The sequence below is a fragment of the Strongylocentrotus purpuratus genome, unplaced genomic scaffold, assembly GCF_000002235.5.
Source record: "Strongylocentrotus purpuratus isolate Spur 01 unplaced genomic scaffold, Spur_5.0 spur5_scaffold_17, whole genome shotgun sequence".
NCBI classification, from domain to species: domain Eukaryota; kingdom Metazoa; phylum Echinodermata; class Echinoidea; order Camarodonta; family Strongylocentrotidae; genus Strongylocentrotus; species Strongylocentrotus purpuratus.
The window spans coordinates 20,619,337-20,639,804 of NW_022145602.1; the positions used below are offsets into that span (position 1 = coordinate 20,619,337).

The 20,468-nt window shown below is 35.9% G+C and overlaps 1 protein-coding gene across 1 annotated transcript in view; it reads left to right on the top strand.

Moving 5' to 3' along the window:
* Nucleotides 1-20,468, top strand: part of LOC583473 (sodium/glucose cotransporter 4) — a 35,400-nt gene that overhangs the window by 11,185 nt on the left and 3,747 nt on the right. The window contains exons 6-11 of the mRNA XM_030987894.1: nucleotides 1,365-1,573; nucleotides 7,049-7,184; nucleotides 7,762-7,863; nucleotides 15,200-15,395; nucleotides 17,060-17,184; nucleotides 18,381-18,646. Coding sequence (XP_030843754.1) covers nucleotides 1,365-1,573; nucleotides 7,049-7,184; nucleotides 7,762-7,863; nucleotides 15,200-15,395; nucleotides 17,060-17,184; nucleotides 18,381-18,646 — 1,034 coding nt within the window. The remainder of the gene's footprint in view (nucleotides 1-1,364; nucleotides 1,574-7,048; nucleotides 7,185-7,761; nucleotides 7,864-15,199; nucleotides 15,396-17,059; nucleotides 17,185-18,380; nucleotides 18,647-20,468) is intronic.

Sequence of the window (20,468 nt, forward strand, 5' to 3'; positions counted from 1 at the left end):
CGGCAGCCACTGAGCAGCGCCAGATCGACGTTGCTCTATCCCTTATTGTTGAACGCCAAACAAGGTAGCAGCAACTCCCATCTTTTAACGTCTTTTGGTATGACGTGGCCTTGGTTCGAACCCATGACCTCCTGGTTGTGAGGCGGACGCTCTACTGACTGAGCCAACACACCTCATATTCTGGTACTCTGGTCGTTTTTGATAGAGACTCTTGATCTTTATTGAAAATATTAGAATCAAGTTCAGTCAAACATGTTTTAGTGGCCACCTCTCTATAAAAGCCACCTGTCTATAATGGTCACCTGTATTGCCTCCCTCTAGAAGGAATTGTGTGTTGAAGGACCTGTCTAGAAAGACCACCCGTTATTAGTGGCCACTGTTTGTGTTTCCTGTAGACGGAATTGACTGTATAGTACCTTAAAGATTTATTTGATCCTGGTTTTGGATTGAGAGTACATGTATTAAGTACAGATCTTTGCAGATGCTTTTGATAAAACAACAGTTCTTTATTGAGAACAGATACGCTGCAGATTATGGATAGATTACATGATTCCATTGATTTTCATGTTGGAATACTTCTTTCATAATATTAGACTAAAATATTATTTCTGTAAGTACATTCTCTTGTGAGTATAGACTACTCAATACCGTCGTACTTGGTCTTATAATATAGGGCCCGCACAGAAACCTAAGTCAGACTTGAGAACCACATGCACATGCAGTTTTTATTCTTTATTTTCCCCATACTCCTTTAATATTATCCATAATTTGTTCACATAGAATGTCAAGTGACCTTTTGAAAGGTTGATTTTATACATACTAGCTGTACACAATTGATTTCTTAGGTGAATGATGGTTATATTAAAGTAACACTTTCTGTGTATTTTGTGTTCGTTTCTTTCACTGTCTGGTGTTGTTTCTATTATCCCCCGGTGGGATCACTCAATGTGACTTAGGGACCTCTTGACCGTTACCAAAATCGTGGAAAAAGGGGTCAATTTCATTAATTGATTAATAGGGGTCAGGAAAAGAGAAAAAAGAAAACCGGAAAGAAAAATTCTCGGAGCTGATTCTTGTCCTTGAAATATGGTAAAATAGGGGTAAATATGCGAAAGTGTCCTTCCAATCTTATAAATAGGGGTATTCCAAAGTACGATTTTGTCCTTGTTTTGACGTAAAAAAGGGGGGGGGTAAATTTCACAAAATGTCCTTGAAATTGACGCAAAAGGGGGTTATTTGCATTCGTGGTAACGGTCATATGTGTCACCCTCTGCGGAGGAGTGACCCCACCAGGTATTATGCCCCTTTTTCTACACTGTTTACTTTAGTTGTTCACTGTGTATTGACATTATTATTCTCTCAAGGTTTTCAGGCAATCGGTGGTTACCAGAATCTTGAACCACTGTATGCCCAAGCCATCGCCAATGATACCATCGTGTCAAACAATTCTTGCGGTCTCCCTAGAGATGATTACTTCAATCTCTTCCGTGACCCTGTGACCTCTGACCTTCCATGGCCTGGGTTCATCTTTGGACAGACCGCAGCTTCTCTCTGGTACTGGGCAACTGATCAGGTCTGTTTTATTTTCATTCTTGCCAGTCCAATGGGTTCAAATCTATGTATCATTTTCACTCATACTGAAAACTGTAAAATCAAGACCCATTTTTCCCCCTTCTCATAGTCTAGCTGTTACAGTTCATTTAACCTGTAGCAGATCAGGGATTTCTAAGAGTCTAAATTGATTAAATTTTCCTCCTCAAATTGACAATAACGTTTTATTCATAATTGATTATTTATATACCGGTATATATATATTGCAGCAGAAACAGGCTTACATTTCCAGTGATTTTATGCATTTTCTGCTAAATAGTAATTTCACAATTTGTAATTCCTAGCATTTCTGGATCAATAGATGAAAATGAAACTTGACTAAACTGTTATAATAATAATAATGGTGGTGGCTTCTTATAAAGGCACATGTCTATCAGGTCATCGCTCCTGGCGCTGCCCCGATCATTACCCTGGCTATAACAAGGCAGCCATTACGGCGCTCTAGCATTTCAAGGAATTAATTTCTGCCAGCTAGTTAACTACTTTGTTAACTACCAGGTTATGGGTTAACTACTTTGATACAGCACTAATCCATATACTAATCCTTGAAGTTCCACTCTGTATGCATTCTACAGAGATGGACAATTTAATCTTCATCGATTTCTCTAGTTGCCAATAATAGTTACATTAAGCCCAGTAACCAGTTTGTTCAATCTATGATGAAATGACAGAAACATGTTAATTTCTTTGTAGACATTTAGCCTTAGCAAACTTTCTTCAGGAGAAACCCTAGAATTTAATTTAAATGTCCATTTATATGGAAAATATGAATTTTCTAATATGACAAAAGCTATTTTGCATTTTATGTGCATTTAGTTGCTTTACCGTACTTAGATTTACCTAAAAATGTTTGTGGTTGTTTAGATGATTTTTGGTAAGACCACTGCAGTAAAACAATTTTTTGTTGCAAATTGTTTTGGGTCAATTGTTATTTGGGCTAGACTACTGTATGTTGCTGATTCCTGGAACTTGCTCAGAAGTCAGAAAAGCCACCCTTAACAATGACTTTTGTGTTGTGCACAGAACCTTAAAGCTAATCTTGGGCTCTGGTATGGGAATCGTATGTTGAGAGAACATGGCTATTATTCATTCTGGATTGTTTATCCTGCAGTAGATTGTTTGTTTGAACTGGTAAAAAAAAAAAAATTGCTGGAAACCATCTTCAATAAAAACCACAACTCTCATTTGCACGTAGTGACCTGTTTTTATGTGTCGGGTCTACTAAACTTAATTTCCTTATCTTTCTATGCTCATTACTCAGCCCCTATATATTTTCTACCAAAATCGTTTGGCACGTGTCATTTATTTGTAATCTTGAGCATACAATGCAAGTTTGTTGGATTTTGGGAGAATTTTTTTGTTGTTATCATTACCAGAACTCAAGCTTATCTTTAATGTCTTTAGATGTCAATACTCCGTTTATACACCATGCTCTGGTGATAGGAAAACTGTCGGTAATAAAACCTAGAATGTAATCATGATTTTTATGATAACAGAGTTCATGTTTAATCAGGTAACAGGCTATCATGCTGATTTTGCAGTTAATGCACAATCTGACCTTCATTATAAATGTAGGTTAAGCTTGTATTTTTTCCCCAAATTTTATTTACTTTGAGGCCATTAATAGATTTATTTTCTACCATTAAAAAAAAAAAGCCACATTCAGCATTATTGTGTATGCACATGATAATAATGTTTGTCTAGTATAAAGGGTAATGGCATATCAGTTGGGAGTGGAAACACAGGGTATGTGCCCCAGTTGGCACTTCAATTCAATTCAGTTTATTTGGCATCATAAAAACGCTGAAGGGGATGTGGGAAATATATTATGCGAAAGAGAGGAAGAGAAAGGAGACTAAAAGAAGAACACTAAAAGAAGATCCTCAGTGACAGGAGTGAGAGGGTTCACCGTGTGTCATATTTGTAAAACCTGGTTACTTTGCTTTCTCTCATGTAATTTTCATCAGGAACTTGTTCAAGAATTCAATTCAATTCAATTCAAATCATTTATTTCAAAATTCCAACATGAATTAAAACAATGTGTACAAAAACAGTCAATGGGCAATAAAAACATTATAACAAATATGATATTTCAATCAAATGATGAAGGAGATAAAAAAAAACAAAAAACAAACAAGAATAGCATTCAATGAGAAACAAGGTGAAGAAAGGATGAAAGTTGACCGTATAATATAAAATTCAGTATTAATAGTCTACATAAAAAACATAAGTGGATAATTGAAAAATGGTGAACACAATGAAAGCCGGGTTTGTGGCTCGTTATTTTGTGTGAACACCTAGTTTATGTATTTGTTTTCTTTACATTATTATTATAGAATTTAGACATTGGTCAAGTAATACATAAAACATAGAACATGAGAACATGGAACATAGACATTAAAAACATTTAGAAAAACATATAAGAGCATCAAACAGTATAGTATGGTTCTACATGATGATTTTTTAAAAGATATTGAACAAATTAAGTAAAAGTAATTAATATGAGCAAATTTAATGTGTCTTATATGTTGCCTCCTGAATGTATTATTAAATGAATTATTGAATTGTTCACAATTTACATTATTCCAAAGAAGTGGACTCGAATGTCTCAGACCCGGCCCCCCCCCCCCACTCAGTGTTATTTAGGGTACGCGTATGCATGTTCCCTCCTTTTGAAAACACCTCCCTAAGTCTGGTGTGTAAAGTCAATACGGTCGATTTTTTGTGTGTTAAAAGCCAGACTTTGCTGCGTGAAATGTACCCCTTTACCAGACATTTTTGGAACATGCATGTGGTCCCCTCGTTCCCGGAGTAGGGGGGGGGGGGCGGGGCGGGGTCTCAGAGAGTATCTTGAATAATCATTATTATAGGTCCATCGATGAAATTTGTTTGCATTTCTTGTAGGATAACTATGAATCTGAGAATTTAAAGAAAACATATTCATTAAATATGGAGACAAAGTGTGGGTATCGAATCTTTGCATAAGTTTTTTATATCTAATAACTTCAGTGTACATAATTTCTTAAATAGTGGGGATGAGGGTGTCATATAACTTGAATTAGTACATATATGTATTGCTTTTTTCTGTAATATAATTAATTTGCGTTAGTGTGTACAATAAATATTTTCCCAAACAGTATTGCAGTAACAAATAGTGGAAAATAAACGTATTGTAGATACTAAATAAGACATATGCAGGTAAAATATTTGTCAATCGATACATAATTTCGACATAGCGTGCAACCTTTAGGCATACACAAGTAACATGATCCTTCCAACTCAAGGATTCATTCAAAGTAACACCCTAACAAAGTACACTTTCACTTCTTCGCAAGAGTGTATTATCTATCTATATTTTTATGTTTCTACACTTGATTTCCTCTTTTGTGAAAATAATTATTTTGCATTTTATTGACATTTAATGATAAGTTATTGCACTTAAACCAAGATGATATTTTAGAAAGATTTGCATTTAAAAATTGAAGTAAAAGATCAATATCATAATGACCGGATAGAATGGTTGGGTCATCGGCATATAACATTAAATCACATCCAGGGCAAGAGTTGGTAATATCATATATGTACAATAAAAAATAATAATGGTCCTAAAATAGATTCCTGAGGTACTCCTGTTTTAAAATATGATGTACAATCATTAAAAACAGCACACTGTTGTCTATTTAAAGGGATCCGGTAACTTTGTCTCAGATTCTGAAACAAAATTCTGGATTTAGTTCATGATGCAATGATAATTATAAACCTTTAGGTCAGTCAGGAACCCCATGACTTTTACAAGCCGATCGCCTGTCTGATTATCAAGATATTTATGATTGGAATTACAAATTTTGAAAACCGTTCGCCTGACGGTTTTCATAACACTACAGTCTATTGGGGAAAACGAGTATGGTATAACCGGTCACTCAAAGATTTTTACTTTTTTGAGGCACTTCTTGATCATTTTGAAGCGCGATTTTTTTAGGGCTTCAACGTTACACCATATCACAGACACTGATAACATGTAGGACCGTGTATCTCAGATTTAACATAATATTGTTAAATGATCCCTTTAATAAGTAAGATTCAAACCATTTAAAAGTTGTGCTTCTTATAAGATAATATTGCAAAGAAAGCCAATCAATGGCCTTAGAAAGGTCCATAAAAACACCAATTGCATGCATATTATTATTATTATGTATTATTTTATCCTGTATTTCAGGTAAAGCCATGTCAGTAGAGTGGTTTGAAAGTAGATACATGTAGGTAGGACTTTTTTTTGAGGATTAACATAATACAAAATAAATTAATAATAATGCTAGTTGCTTTATTTTGTAACTAATTGGTTTTCATCAAGTTCATGTTAAATTTCAGTTTTGGATAAAGGGCAGAAAATAGCACTGTAGGTTCACCATTTGCAATTTATAATACAATTTTTAGTGCCTTGCTAAATTAATTTAATAGACAATTGCTTCAGTTAAATCCTTATCCCAAGATCATGGAATAGTTATATAGAATTTTTTTAGAATCAAAATTAAGAAAACACTTCAACTAAAGCTTAGTTGCTGTGCCCCTTTTCTACTTGTGTAAATATGCTGAAGGAAAAATAATGATGTTTTGTATTTCAGGGCTAAAAATGGCCAAAATATGTATTGTCGGTCGCTTTGTTTTCTTTAGGTTCATAGTACCAAGCTTTGGTCATCACTGTAGAAACATAAAGTACAAGCCATGTTAAACAACTTCCAAGAGGTACTACAAGTTCTGAATTAAAAGAAGGAAATAATCTGACGTTATGTTTTTTAAGTGATCATATATATTTGTCTCGCCCACCAAAGGTGGAGAGGAGACTCATTTCTCCAAATTGTGTCCATCCGCGTCCGTCCGTCCGTCCGTCTGTCATCTGTTAAAAATTTTAAAGTTTACCTGCAAGACTCTATTGTCACAAATAACTTCACTACCGTCAATCCTGTTGAAACAACCTTGGGTCACAGACACACTTGGGGGACTTTCACACTTTGGTGCTTTCAAGGGTCACATGCTAAAGTTCAAAGGTCTTTTGAGGTCATATAAATAACCATATTATTATTATTATATGTTAAAGTAGAATTTCATTGCAAATTACAAGTATGACCAGTAACTGATCACTATATATAGAAACCAGGAAACTTGCAGATACCGGTAGGACAATTGTATAACATCAACTGCGTATCTGACAACAACAGAATTTACACAAATTAAATCACCTCTCAGGATCCGGGATATACAAGTGCTTTAAAAAAATATCAGCAAATCCTAAATGTATAGCTAATAAACATATGTCAGAACAATTTTTTCAATAATAAGAGTTTTATTGACTTTAAACATGAACATATTTCACATCATTTTAACAGGGAAGTGATGCTGATTTTGATTTTATCAAATTTGTCTTGTCTCTTTTATGTAGGTGATTGTACAGAGAGCTCTATCAGCTAAGAACCTCTCGCATGGCCAAGGAGCAACGCTGTTTGCTGGCTTGTGTAAAATCACACCAATGTTCTTTATTGTCATGCCAGGAATGATTTCTCGTATTCTATTCCCAGGTAAGTTGATCCATTTATATGCTTTCAGAAGTATTTCATTCTCTTCTCTGGTAAGTTGACCTCTTGACTTCCATGATAAGTTGATCACATGACTTCCATGGTAACTTAACCACATGACCTCACTGGTAAGTTGACCACATGACTGCCATGGTAAGTTGATTACCTGACTTTGATGGTAAGTTGATCACATGAATTCCCTGGTTAGTTATTCACATGACTTTCCTTGAAAATTGATCACATGACTTCTCTGGTAAGTTGATCACATGACAACCATGGTTAGTTAATAATTGTTTTTTTCTTTTCTAGAAATTGATTACACTATCTACTCTCAAAGGGATTGCATTCTGTTTCCTGGTAAATTCATCCCTGACCTACTCTTTAAAAAAGAAAAATCTCTTTTAGGAATGTTGATCATGTGATGTATTCTCTACCTAATAATATTCTCATCTTAATAGTAAGATTGGCACGTTATAATATTCCATATTTTCCCAAGCATGCAGAGCTTTATGCCCTTGAAAGAAACATATTTTAAAGTGGGTTTAAGAATGTCAAATATCATTTCTGTTTTCTTCTCTAGATATTGTAGCCTGTACTGATAATTGTGAGGAGATTTGTGGCTCTAAGGATGGCTGCTCAAACCTCGCCTATCCTCTACTTGTTATGAATGTACTACCACAAGGTTTGTATGTCAGGCTATCATCACTGCTTTTAATCATTCATTACCATATTCATTCCATCTCATTCACATGTACATAGGATATCTATTTTGATGCTGTATATGTTCAGTGAAGATACTTAGAAGCATGTAGATTTGAAATGCTGCAAAATATATTGTTGTTATCATCACTGGATTCACACAAAAATTCCATGATGGATTGTGTTAAATGATAACAACAATGTAGCTTGCAAGATTTCACTTCTGACTTGTCCCCATATTCAGGTGTACTACATATTCCATGATTACATATCAATGCTAAACTTTTGACCACATAATTAACATGGTTCATTTAAAACAGGGCAGTGATGATGAATCAAGCTTGATTTGAGGTATGTATACTCTCTTAAGTATGGCACTAGTAGGCCTACATGTCATGTGAAGGTCTGTTCCAGATTAAGTTGAGTACTGGTCATGTCATTGCATTGTGAAAGAACTGTCTCAAAAAATTCAGGAAATGGTGATTATGTAGTGCTCAAGAAGAATTGTCTGTTTTGAGGTTTGGGGAGTATCGAAATCATAAGATGTTCTCTCAACCTTGCTGAAAATCCCATACACTGAAAAGCACTGCACAAACAAATGAGTGAGTGTACATGGATATATGCGCACATAACATTGAAACTATTAAGACTTGGTTTTTGCTGATTGTAATATTTAAAATATGGGACATATTTCTAGAGCAACCTGTTCCAGGGGATATATCTACAATCACATCTTTCCACGTAGGAACTAAAAGAATGAGCAAGCTCACAAGTGATCATACCAGAACTTTACCTTTTCTCTAAGTTTCTATCACGTTGCTGCTATGTTTAAAGAGAAGGTTGAGTTCTGGGAAGAGGTGAAAAATAATTTGTGAGCGTTATCATTGTTATTGTGGAAGTGTTGAAGAACATCAGGTTAATCATGTTCCTGAAAAGCATGGCTCTTTAATTTCCTTCATATTCTAAATATGGCGTGTAACATCGTAACAATCGGGACAGATTTTTACGCCACGTGTTCTTGTAGTCCGATATACATCTTTCTGTGTACAGTGCTTGTATCTTTACCAAGACTTGGCGAAATTTCTTATCATTTTGATGATTCCAGAACCTTGCAATACACACAAATACTTATATGCTAGATGACTAACCTTTTCTGATCGACTCCACAACGTTTCTTTCACAATGCTATCGCATGACCAGAACTCAACTTCATCTTTAATGTGCAAGTGAAACTCATTCAAGCAATGTCTGTCATAGAGCTTCAACGCATTTCTCGGTCAAAGATACTACGTCCCTTTTGCAGCCAACATCAAATTCTGTAGAACTTTGCAGGAATTATGAATATGTCATGTACCGGTAGGTCCTATCTGTGAAACTTAAATGTTAGCAGTGTCATAGTATTTAAATTATACAAGGAAACCTGTTTACTTTCAAGACTACACTGTCAGACACTATTGAGTGACTGACTGACATCTTTTTTTCCTTGGTAATAACATACATAAAATGAGCTGTAACAGGTACATGCACATTTGTCTACATCAATAACCCACTACTTGTAATGGCCAAAATTAAACTGATTGAATCTTTGCGCAGCACAAAACGTACGGCCATTCAGTAAAAGGGTCTGAAAATCAGACTATTACTTAAGTGATTGCAAATGGGACATAGTACCTTTAAAGCGTGCCAATCACCTAAAAAAGAAAAAAAAACTAAATTCCTAGCCCTCTATGGGTTCATGGTTAAGAAATATGACAAAAATGAAGAAAACTTACATGAGATGATTGGTATTACAAAATATAAGAATCAACAACGGATACAAACATTTTTTATACAGCTTTTCAACTTTCACTCATCTGAATAAATTGCTAGAATAAGCAGAAACCAAAATCGGACAATATGAACTTACGTTCCAAAAAAATAATGGGCTGTGATTATCTGATTTCAGCTTGATGTTCATTCTTGCGATTTACTCTGATGAGTGCGAGACAAAGAATTTCAGTACCAGTACATGTATGTCTGTGTTCTTTGTTATTCTTCAATAGCATAAAAGCTTGTGCATGGAACCAAACTTGAGCATGCATGCGTATGTTTGTCTATTAGTCTTACCAATTGCTTTTATGTTCATTTAGAATGCATTTAAACTTGAAATATCTCCATGAAGAAATAATATTTGAAACTCTTACTTTGATTGTAATACAATAAAGACATGGTGCCCTTGAAATACAGAACAAAGAATTTGCATGTGCTTAGTACAGTTTGCACATTGTAGAAGTCATGTGTTACTTGATTATCATTGTGTTTGTTATCTTTATTGGATTGTAATAATAGGGAGCACTGGGTCCCTCCCTATAGTCATACATTACTTGATTGTTATTGATTTTGTTATTTTTATGTGATCTTCAAGTAAAACAGATGTAAAATGTTTTCTATTCGTCAAATAACATTAACACCACTGATAAGCTACACCACAAATTCCATAAAATTTATTATAAATGTATTATATGACTCTTCAACATTATCTGAAAAGAGTACATTTGACAAGTCTATCTTACCTAGATCAGTAGTGAGAGATGTAATGGAGAAAGCTGTGATATCATGGGAAAAAGATTTATACTCGACATACTAAAATTCATACAAACAGGTGATATATGAAAGACGGGAAAGTGATCACTTATATCAGTAATACAAATTCCTGAAAATGCATCTTGATTAATTGAATTATTGAAAATATTGTCTAACAGTGTAAGCAGAATTATTAAAAATACGGGTTGGTTTATTAATTAATGGATACAATCCTAACGAAAAAAAATCCATTTAAAAAATCACTAATATAGTTGATGATTTATCATATTCCAATAAATTCAGATTAAAATCACCCTTAACATAGTTACTTGTATATTACTTGTGCATATTGTTTGCATAAGTAAAATTAATAAGTAAAAATAAGTAAAATAAGTACAATTAGTCGAGTTACTAGATGGTTTACGATAAACAACCCCTAAAATTACGTATTTCTTTCCACTACGTGTCAAATTTGAAAGAACATAATATTTAATTGACAAAATCATCTTTGATCAAAATTGGTTCAGGGGCGGCTGAAATATAACAATTTCTAATACTTGTGTACCACCACAAATATTAGACATTTTGAAAAATTTGAGAAAAAAAATGTTGAAAAAACGAAATAACGCCTTTTACGTCGTATTTCAGCCAATGTCGAAGTTTGCTTTTTTGTTGGCATTTTCGTGTTGCTTATATGACGCACAACCAGCCGGCCCATGTATTGTTATTTTAATTTAATAATTAATTAACGGTCACCATGTTTTTTTTAAAGTGAATTGGTATGCTCGTATTGGCTAAATTTCACACATTTTGGGGTCTAAAATTACCTTCATAGCAATTTTTGGTTCTAAAAGGGCACTAGAAATGTCGTACATAAGAATAAGAGCAATAACCATGCACTTTGAAGGCATTTGCGGTCTGAAAACAGAACTCAACTATCCCTTTAATGGGTGTACAAGTCTCAAAAACAGCGAACCCATAGTCCCATCAAGAAATACCCCTCAGAGAGTCTTCGGGTGAGATAAATGTAAGATAGTGACTTTCCCATTAGGGGGATGGGTGAAAAATGACTATTTAAGGCCCGTTGTTCATAAAAAAATGAAGGCTAATCCTGATGATTGACAACATCTGTTATACACCTGAATGGTGTTGAATTCCCCTTGAGATCGAGCCCACTTCTATGCAGACACTGTACAGATGTTTGAGTGCTGGCTCTTATATTTCCTACACCCTATATAGTATCATTTCCTAACACATGGTACAATTTATTTGTATGAAAGCCTTTTCTTTGAGTGCTGTGATTAACATTTCAAACCAATAGTCCTTTCGCTAGCTATAACCTGCATGCGTACCTTTGAGTATGAAAATGAACAAACACTTTGTTGTGGTAATATGAACCTTTGAGTCATGCGAAGGAAACTGAAACTATTTAGATTTAAACTGTTTAAATTCAAATAATCAAAATAGAAACGGATTAAAAATTAAATAAAACTAGTTTTTACCTAGACTTGCAGATCAGGCGTTTATAATAATTAAATCTATTAATTATTTCAATTAATATATGTCAAGTAAAAATAATATCCATTTCTTTCTATGTATAGAATTCATTTTTTGATGTAAAGTAGTCATACATTTATCTTTACAAATGAAATAATAAATAAATAAATGAATTACGGAGTAGGCCCATCGCCTTAATGCTTTTCTGAATTCCATACATAGAAAGAAATTGATATATTTTTTGTTATTTTAGTTAATAAATGACTGCTATGCAAGACTAGGTAAACACCTTTATTTGACATTTTTAAATATCAAAGTAAATTATTTGATTGTGTTTGCTGTTATTTATTGATTTAATTCTTATAAACACCTGATCTGCAAGACTATGTAAAAACTAGTTTTATTTAATTATGCCTCCGCCACCGAAGGTGGTGCCGGAGGCATCATGTTTTCGGGTTGTCCGTCCGTACGTCCGTCCGTCCGTACGTCCGTCCGTCCGTCCGTACGTCCGTCCGTACGTCCGTCCCGTTTGACCGTTATCACAATATCTCAAGAACCATTTAAGATTTAAACTTAAGACTCGGGAATAGTATTTATCACCATAGGAAGACGATCTGAGTAGATTTTGGAGTACGTAGGTCAAAGGTCACAGGTCACAGAGGTCAACTTATGAAATTCCTTGTATTGAGTTTGTTAGCGCGATATCTCAAGAACCATTTGAGATTTAAACTTCAAACTTAAGGATAGTATGTATCACCATAGGAAGACGATCTGATTAGATTTTGGAGCACGTATGTCAAAGGTCAAGGGTCACAGAGGTCAACTTATGAAATTCCATACATTGAGATTGTTATCATGATATCTCAAGAACCACTGGAGATTTAAACTTCAAACTTGGTGATAGTGTGTATCACTATAGGAAAACAATCTGATTACATTTTGGAGCACGTAGGTCAAAGGTCAAGGGTCATAGAGGTCAACTTATGAAATTCCATACATTGAGATTGTTATCATATCTCAAGAACCACTGGAGATGTAAAAACTTCAAACTTAAGGATAGTATGTATCACCATAGGAAGACGATCTGATTAGATTTTAGAGCACGTAGGTCAAAGGTCAAGGGTCACAGAGGTCAACTTATGAAATTCCATACATTGAGATTGTTATCATAATATCTCAAGAACCACTGGAGATTTAAACTTCAAACTTAATGATAGTGTGTATCACCATAAGAAGACAATCTGATTAGATTTTGGAGCACGTAGGTCAAAGGTCAAAGGCCACAGCGCACATTATGAATGCAAAAACAGCTTGTGATCGCGTTATCTCAAGAACCGATTGATGGATTCATGCCAAAATTAGGTCATGTTTGTTACTTGCAGAGCCAATGAACTGAGTAGATTCTTGGTTCATAAGGTCAAAGGTCAAAGGTCATGGGCCCATTATGTATGCAAAAATAGCTTGTGAACGCATTCTCATTAGAACTGACAGATGGATTACTATTTAACTCAGAACATCTTGCAGAGCCAATGAACTGAGTAGATTTTATGGTCATGAGGTCAAAGATCAAAGGGTCATATATGTATATGAGAAATTGCTTGTAATCACAATATTCTGAGAACCTGTCAATGGATTACCATTGAACGTGAATTCAATTTTTTTTTCTGTTTTGGTTTGTAAAATTGCTCTATAACGGAGGCATCATTTTCGACTGCGCGCAGTCGAATTCCATCTAGTTTTTAATCTGTTTCTATTTTGGTTATTTGTTGAATTTAAGCACACCCTTTCGGCACACCCGGGGGGGGGGGGGGGGGGGGGCTTTGGATGAATGGTCGCGCGTTCATAGCTATATTTTCTCGTTACCCAGGGTATTGATAAAGCATAACTTCCATTCCTTTTTAAATACATGTGATCATCGTCATTCTTTTTTTTTCAAACCAGTATGTAGGTACTTTTTTGTGATGTAAATAAATGTTTCTTGTATTGCATATTTTTTTCCTGTTACTTCCTACACCAAGCATTCAATGCCCTTTTTATTTCATTCTGAATATAAAACAAGTATTCTAAAAGTCTAGAATTAGAAAGTGTATGTGCATGTGCTAACAGTATTTTTCATATGTTTAGAAATTTATGATTTTGATTAGAAAAAAGCAAAAAAGCAAAAAAGTGAGGCCAAAATGTTAAATATATTGTAATTATAACCACTTACAGGGTGGTCCGAAAAGAAATGAAACCATGTAAATTACAACTTGGAAGGAATGTTGACTGATGTGCACTTCTGAAGAGCACAAAGCATCAAGTCCCTTGTGGTTGGGTTCCTGGAAGCTCTGAGGTTCTTCAATGTTTCTAGTGCAATTCATTTGAGCCATATTAGGCATTTTCAAACAAATTTTATGACTAATATTTCATAATGATTTTGGTTTAGGATATAAATTGATCTGTCATTTCGCACCTGTCATTTCAAAATTGAAACCTATTGCTGTCACCTAGTATCAGATTGATTTTGATGTGATGCCTTTTACAGCTAGGCTTGAAGGCAAGGCGATGCTATAGGTCCAATATGTATTTGAGGATGGCCTGTATGCATGTAGCACTCAGAATGCTTGAAGGCAAGGCAAGGTATTTTACTGACATCGCTACCCTGCTTTAATGTATCTCAATTGCTTCATCTTTCGTCAAAGGCATTCATAGAGCGATTTCCGGTTCCTATACCCAAGCATCCTCACGCTGCATCATTCTATTTGCGATGCATTGTGGGACATGGCTGTCAACACATCCCCACATTATGAACAACAGATGGCAGTATACTGAATCCAAAGTAGTGTCAGTAGAATACCCTGCCTTTAAAGAATTCCAATTAAATATATATAATGCATCTTGGCTGAGAAAAAATTATTGTAGATTTGAATGCCTTGTTCTGAACTATCACTATGAACATGACAGACAAAGAAAGAGGACAAAATATACAATTCCTCATTCTACCCTCAACAATTGCTATGGTAGACAAGGAACATCCTTTCACTGCTATTATTTAAACATGTGGAGAACAGGTGTCACATGCATATTCACCTGTTCTACGCATTTTTACATAATAGCAATGAAGGGATGTTCCTTTGTCTACCACAGTAATTGTTGAGGGTAGAATGAGGAACTGTATATTTTGTCCAATTTCTTTGTCCGTCATGTTCATAGTGTATGAGCCTCTGATTGCAAATTTACTAATAGGAATATCGGTTTTATTATTTGTTCCTTTAATACAGGCATTCGTGGCCTAATGCTGGCTGTGATGCTGAGCGCTCTTATGAGTTCATTGACATCCATCTTTAACAGCGGTTCAACGATCTTCACTATGGACATCTGGAGATTGATTCGTAGGTTTCCTACTGACCAAGAGATGACTCGGCTGGGCAGGAAACAAAACAGGAAATACGAGCTTGAACTCATGATTGTGGGACGGTAAATCTTGACTTACACTATGAACATGACGGACAAAATATACAGTTCCTCATTCTACCCTCAACAATTGTTTTGGTAGACAAAGGAACATTCCTTCACTGCTATTTAATTATGTAAAAATGCATAGAACAGGTGTCACATGTTCTACACATTTTTACATAATAGCAGGGAAGGGATGTTCCTATGTCTACCTCAGCAATTGGTGAGGGTAGAATGAGGAACTGTATATTTTGTCCATTTTCTTTGTCCGTCATGTTCATAGTGTAATAGACCCCTTTCTCATGCACTCACTTCCTGGACCAGTCTATGCTAGGCTGGTTCAGGGACCGGTTCAGCATGAAATTTAAAGTTCTTCTCCCTTTTTTTTAACAAGCACATACAACTTTTCCTTTATAGTACAATAACTTGCAGTAATGGTGATTTTGCACATATTCCATGAGGATTCAAGCCATATTTTACATTCCCTAATCGGAAAAGTAATTTTTAAAGTTAATTTTATGTATAAAAAGGATAGAGTGAAATTGAGGGGATGACATCACTGACTTGCCAATTTACATACAGCTGATGTGATGCATACATGTATCACTGCTGCATGGCTTCATGAAACTATGTGAAACTTTAGAATTCCATTACTTTCTCTTTTTTTTATCCAATTTTTTTTAATCCAATTTTTGACAAAACTTTCACTGTTTTTTGTTTGCTAAATTTTTCTCTCCCGGTATTTATTCAATTCAACTTGCAAATAGGCTGGACTTTCCCCTTTAATAATATGTTATTTATTCAAGAGCAAAATTGTAGGTGAATTGAACTAAATATTTCAGATGTAATAACAGTTTCTCTTTCTTATCCTTCTTTTACTAAATGCATTTGCACAATTCAACACCGGGGTAATAGTTTAAAAACACTGTTACGTAATGCACAAGGAATAGGAACCCGGCCCCCCCCCCCACTCAGTGTTATTTAGGGTACGCATATGCCTGTTCCAACCGACCCCCCCCCCCCCCTTTTCAGCAAAAGTCCGGTGTGTAAAGTCAATACGGGTCAACCTTTTTCTTTTGTTACGAAAAGGACATTTTGGCAACACGCATGGGGTCCGTCCGTTCTCGGAGTGGGGGGGCCGGGAATAGGAACCTTTTATCTTTTCAAAATGAACAAATGAACAGATGTTTGTTTATTATTTTGGTAAAGAAGTGTGAAATCAAATTTTCTGTCTGTTCTGCATTATAATCATTTGCAGAACAGTCGAGCTGAAATTTGCAACCCTTTTTACTTGTTATCAAAGCTCACCCCGACATTATCTTGGCTAAATAATAGTAACAAAATCCTCTAACTCTGACACGTGAATGGTGGTGGATATTTTACCTGACTCCTAAGAAAGCATAAATGCTTGTAAGTTAGCAACCAGACGGCTGACGGCTTTAGGTCCTCTCCGAGGGACCTGGTAATGAGGATTAATGCCTTACCAAAGGGCACTAGTGCATCGCCTTGGTTTCGAACCCGGGTCACCGGATTACAAGACCACTGCTCTACCGACTGAGCTATCACGCCTCCTCTAATATTGAACAAAGATTTGATCTTTTTGAAAAGATATACCGGTACTACTTTAGGTAGATTATTTCCAGAATGGAATAATAAATGAATGAAGTGATACATTTTGTTTCCAGGGTGTTTGTGGTCATTCTGGTTGGTATCAGTGTGCTCTGGGTTCCTATAGTGATGAGTGGAGAAGGTGGACAGCTCTTCCATTACATACAGCAGATCACCGCTTATCTTGCTCCATCCATTGCTGGTCAGTATAGATTTTCATTCTATTCACCTCATATTGGTAGTTTGGTGTTGAAAAATTAGTCCTTTCTTCCAGGCCGGATAAAAACCTGAATTTAAATCGGTTTCCTGATTTTTTTGATTTTTTTTTCCCAATTTTTTTGTTTTTGTTTACCTGATTTGTTTTCTTCCCGATTTTATCCTGCTTTTCTCCTTATTTTCTCTATTCTTTCCTATTATTTCCCAATTTGTCTTACTCTAAAGGGGGGAATGTTGTTAGATGCCCTCTTTTTTTTACTCAAGGGGGGCATGATTTAGGGGAGAATTTTTTTTAAATTTTTTTTAGCGTCTACTGTCACCCCCTTTTCTTCACAATCATCCAAAAAATGACCTGTTTCGACACGATTTCGCTTGCTATCCTGCAAGCTTCTTTAGACCTATGTCGTAGCTGTTGCTGAGGCAGCTAGTGCAGATGCAGTACGTGTGGTAGAATGGGAACGTACGTTGAAGAAAGAGTATATTGTCTTATGTCTTCGTTCATGGAATTGTCATGCTCTGGGGGATGTGTATATGGACTAGGTTATCAATCTGGTGAAGCTTGCAGCACAACGAGTGAGAGTTAACCAAAACAGATAATCTTTCCTCTAATTGTGAAGAAACAACCAATTTCAAGTTATGTCATCACCAATCAAATGGACATATTTAGTGATTTTTTTTGTAGTTCAATGGCTGTTGTTTCAAAATCTCATTTAATCAGATTCAGAGAACTGGCAATTTAAAGGTCCTATGCAATGCAAATGCATGTTGACTTGTGTCGATTTGTAATACCCTGATCATCACTTATGTCGCCAAAACAATATCTAAACATGTGCCATATATTTTATAATAATTGTTCTGCTATTTTTCTTCAGATTACTTTGATCCGCCCACGAAAAAGCTTCCAAACCAAGATTCTGCTGATGACATCTTCTGCCAATCACTGCTAAATTACTAATTTGATTAACAAAAAACATTAGAATGCACCTCCCCCTGAACTGAGCATAACTAGCATGTTCCCTCGCTACTAATATGAATCATAAAAGACAGTGCATGGCAACATGCAGGTTATGTTCAGTTCAGGCGAAGGTGCATTCCAATGTTTTTTGTTAATCAAATTAGTAAATTTAGCAGTGATTGCACATGTTAATATAACTGTAACATTGTTTTTTGTTTGTTCCGTAGGGCTGTTCACTGTTGCATTGCTATGGGAACGCATCAATGAAGCAGGTGCCTTCTGGGGATTAACAAGTGCCTTCATCATTGGTTTGATACGTATGGTGCTGGACTTCATCTACCCATCACCTGGTTGTGGAGAGGAGGATCATAGACCTGACGCCATCAAACATCTACTCATTCACTACATGTACTTTGCTCTATTCCTCTATCTATGGACTATGCTGATTGTCATCAGTATCAGTCTCTTCACCAAACCTATACCAAAGAAATATGTAAGCCTTTCAGTTTTTATATCACAACCAATCTCAAACCACATGACTCCTGTTTTAAAAATCATAACATTGGGTTGTAGACCACTGATGTTTTAAAACTCATCTTATTGAGTTGTAGACCACTCTTGTTTGAGAACTCACCTCAGTGGGCTGTAGATCACTCTCGCTTAATTTAAAAACCCCTCCTGTTTTAAAACTCATCTTGTTGGGTTGTAGACCACTCCTGTTTTAAAACCCATCTCATTGGGTCGTAGACCACTCCTGTTTTAAAACTCATCTCATTGAGTTGTAGATCACTCCTGTTTTAAAACTCATCTCATTGGGTTGTAGACCACTCCTGTTTTAAAACTCATCTCATTGGGTTGTAGACCACTCCCGTTTTAAAACTCATCTCATTGGGTTGTAGACCACTCCTGTTTTAGAACTGATCTCATTGGGTTGTAGACCCCTCCTGTTTTAAAACCCATCTCATTGGGTTGTAGACCACTCCTTTCCTAAAACTCATCTCATCGGGTTGTAGACTACTCCTGTTTTAAAACTCATCTCATTGGGTTGTAGACCACTCCTGTTTTAGAACTTATCTCATTGGGTTGTAGACCCCTCCTGTTTTAAAACTCATCTCATTGGGTTGTAGACCACTCCTGTTTTAGATCTGATCTTATTAGGTTGTAGACCACTCCTTTCCTAAAACTCATCTTATAGGGTTGTAGTCCCCTCCTGTTTTAAAACTCATCTCATTGGGTTGTAGACCACTCCTGTTTTAAAACTCATCTCATTGGGTTGTAGACTACTCCTGTTTTAGAACTGATCTTATTGGGTTGTAGACCACTCCTTTCCTAAAACCCATCTCATTGGGTTGTAGACCACTCCTTTCCTAAAACTCATCTCATTGGGTTGTAGACCACTCCTGTTTTAGAACTGATCTTATAGGGTTGTAGACCACTCCTTTCCTAAAACTCATCTCATTGGGTTGTAGACCACTCCTTTCCTAAAACCCATCTCATTGGGTTGTAGACCACTCCTTTCCTAAAACTCATCTCATTGGGTTGTAGACCACTCCTGTTTTAGAACTGATCTTATAGGGTTGTAGACCACTCCTTTCCTAAAACTCATCTCATTGGGTTGTAGACCACTCCTTTCCTAAAACCCATCTCATTGGGTTGTAGACCACTCCTTTCCTAAAACTCATCCCATTGGGTTGTAGACCACTCCTGTTTTAAAACTCGTCTCACTGGATTGTAGACCACTCCTTTCCTAAAACTCATCTCATTGGGTTGTAGACCACTCCTTTCCTAAATCTCATCTCATTGGGTTGTAGACCACTTCTTTCCTAAAACTCATCTCATTGGGTTGTAGACCACTCCTTTCCTAAAACTCATCTCATCGGGCTGTAGACTACTCCTGTTTTAAAACTCATCTCATTGGGTTGTAGACTACTCCTATTTTAGAACTCATCTCATTGGGTTGTAGATCACTCCTGTTTTAAAACTCATCTCTTCTTCTTCGGGAGTACTCCTCAACGTTCCGTTAGGAACCAAGCGAGGAGGAATGAGGGGGTGCGCACTGTGCTTGTTTAGTTCTTATTGCTTGAGTCTTGGTTGCGGAAAAAGTTGGTTGCTTGGAGTTTGAAGGTGTCAATGTTCGTGGTCCTTTGGATGTCGGAGGGTAGTGAGTTCCAGTCCTTGATGGTACGTGGAATGTAGGAGTGTTTAAAACAATTGGTGCGGGTGGAGTATTGGATGAAGGAGTTGGGTTGCAGACCGCTTCGGTTTTAAAACTCATCTAATTGGGTTGCAGACCACTCCTATTTTAAAACTCATCT